Source organism: Hydra vulgaris, chromosome 13 (assembly GCF_038396675.1).
Source record: "Hydra vulgaris chromosome 13, alternate assembly HydraT2T_AEP".
Classification (NCBI taxonomy): domain Eukaryota; kingdom Metazoa; phylum Cnidaria; class Hydrozoa; order Anthoathecata; family Hydridae; genus Hydra; species Hydra vulgaris.
This window is the reverse complement of record NC_088932.1, coordinates 10,414,549-10,415,000: the sequence shown is the minus strand read 5'-3', so window position 1 is coordinate 10,415,000 and position 452 is coordinate 10,414,549. Positions and strand designations below refer to the sequence as shown.

General features: G+C 32.7%; 1 protein-coding gene across 1 annotated transcript in view; it reads left to right on the top strand.

Moving 5' to 3' along the window:
• LOC136089621 (uncharacterized) overlaps positions 1-74 on the top strand; it is a 961-nt gene extending 887 nt beyond the window's left edge. Inside the window, exon 2 of the mRNA XM_065815673.1 lies at positions 1-74. This exon is cut by the window's left edge and continues 679 nt beyond it. Coding sequence (XP_065671745.1) covers positions 1-74 — 74 coding nt within the window.
• Positions 75-452: the final 378 nt, after the last annotated feature.

Below are 452 nucleotides of genomic sequence, written 5' to 3'. Positions count from 1 at the left end.
AAGCAATTATATTATTATTAAACATAAATAATGGGCGTACTGTCACAACATTCTTCAGTAACTATCAACTTTAAAGGAGATAAAGAACCACTCAAATTTCGCCAACCTAAAAACAGCTTGAAATGTAACACATGCATTAATACCTGGAGTAGATATCAACAAAATTAAACCTATTTCAACGAAATCACGACAGAGCAAAAATACTTCATTTTTAACTGAAGAAATCATCCGCATGCTCAAACAAGATATCATTCAGGTAAGCCACAGCCCTTGGCGTGCTCAATGTTTTGTGGTATCTTCAGGGCACAAAAATCTTTTAGTAATTGATTATTCAAATACAATCAACTTACACACGAAATTAGATTCATACCCAACACCACAAATTGACAACATGTTACTTAAAATAGCAGCCAATAAAGTTTTTAGTACTATTGACTTAAAATCCGCATACC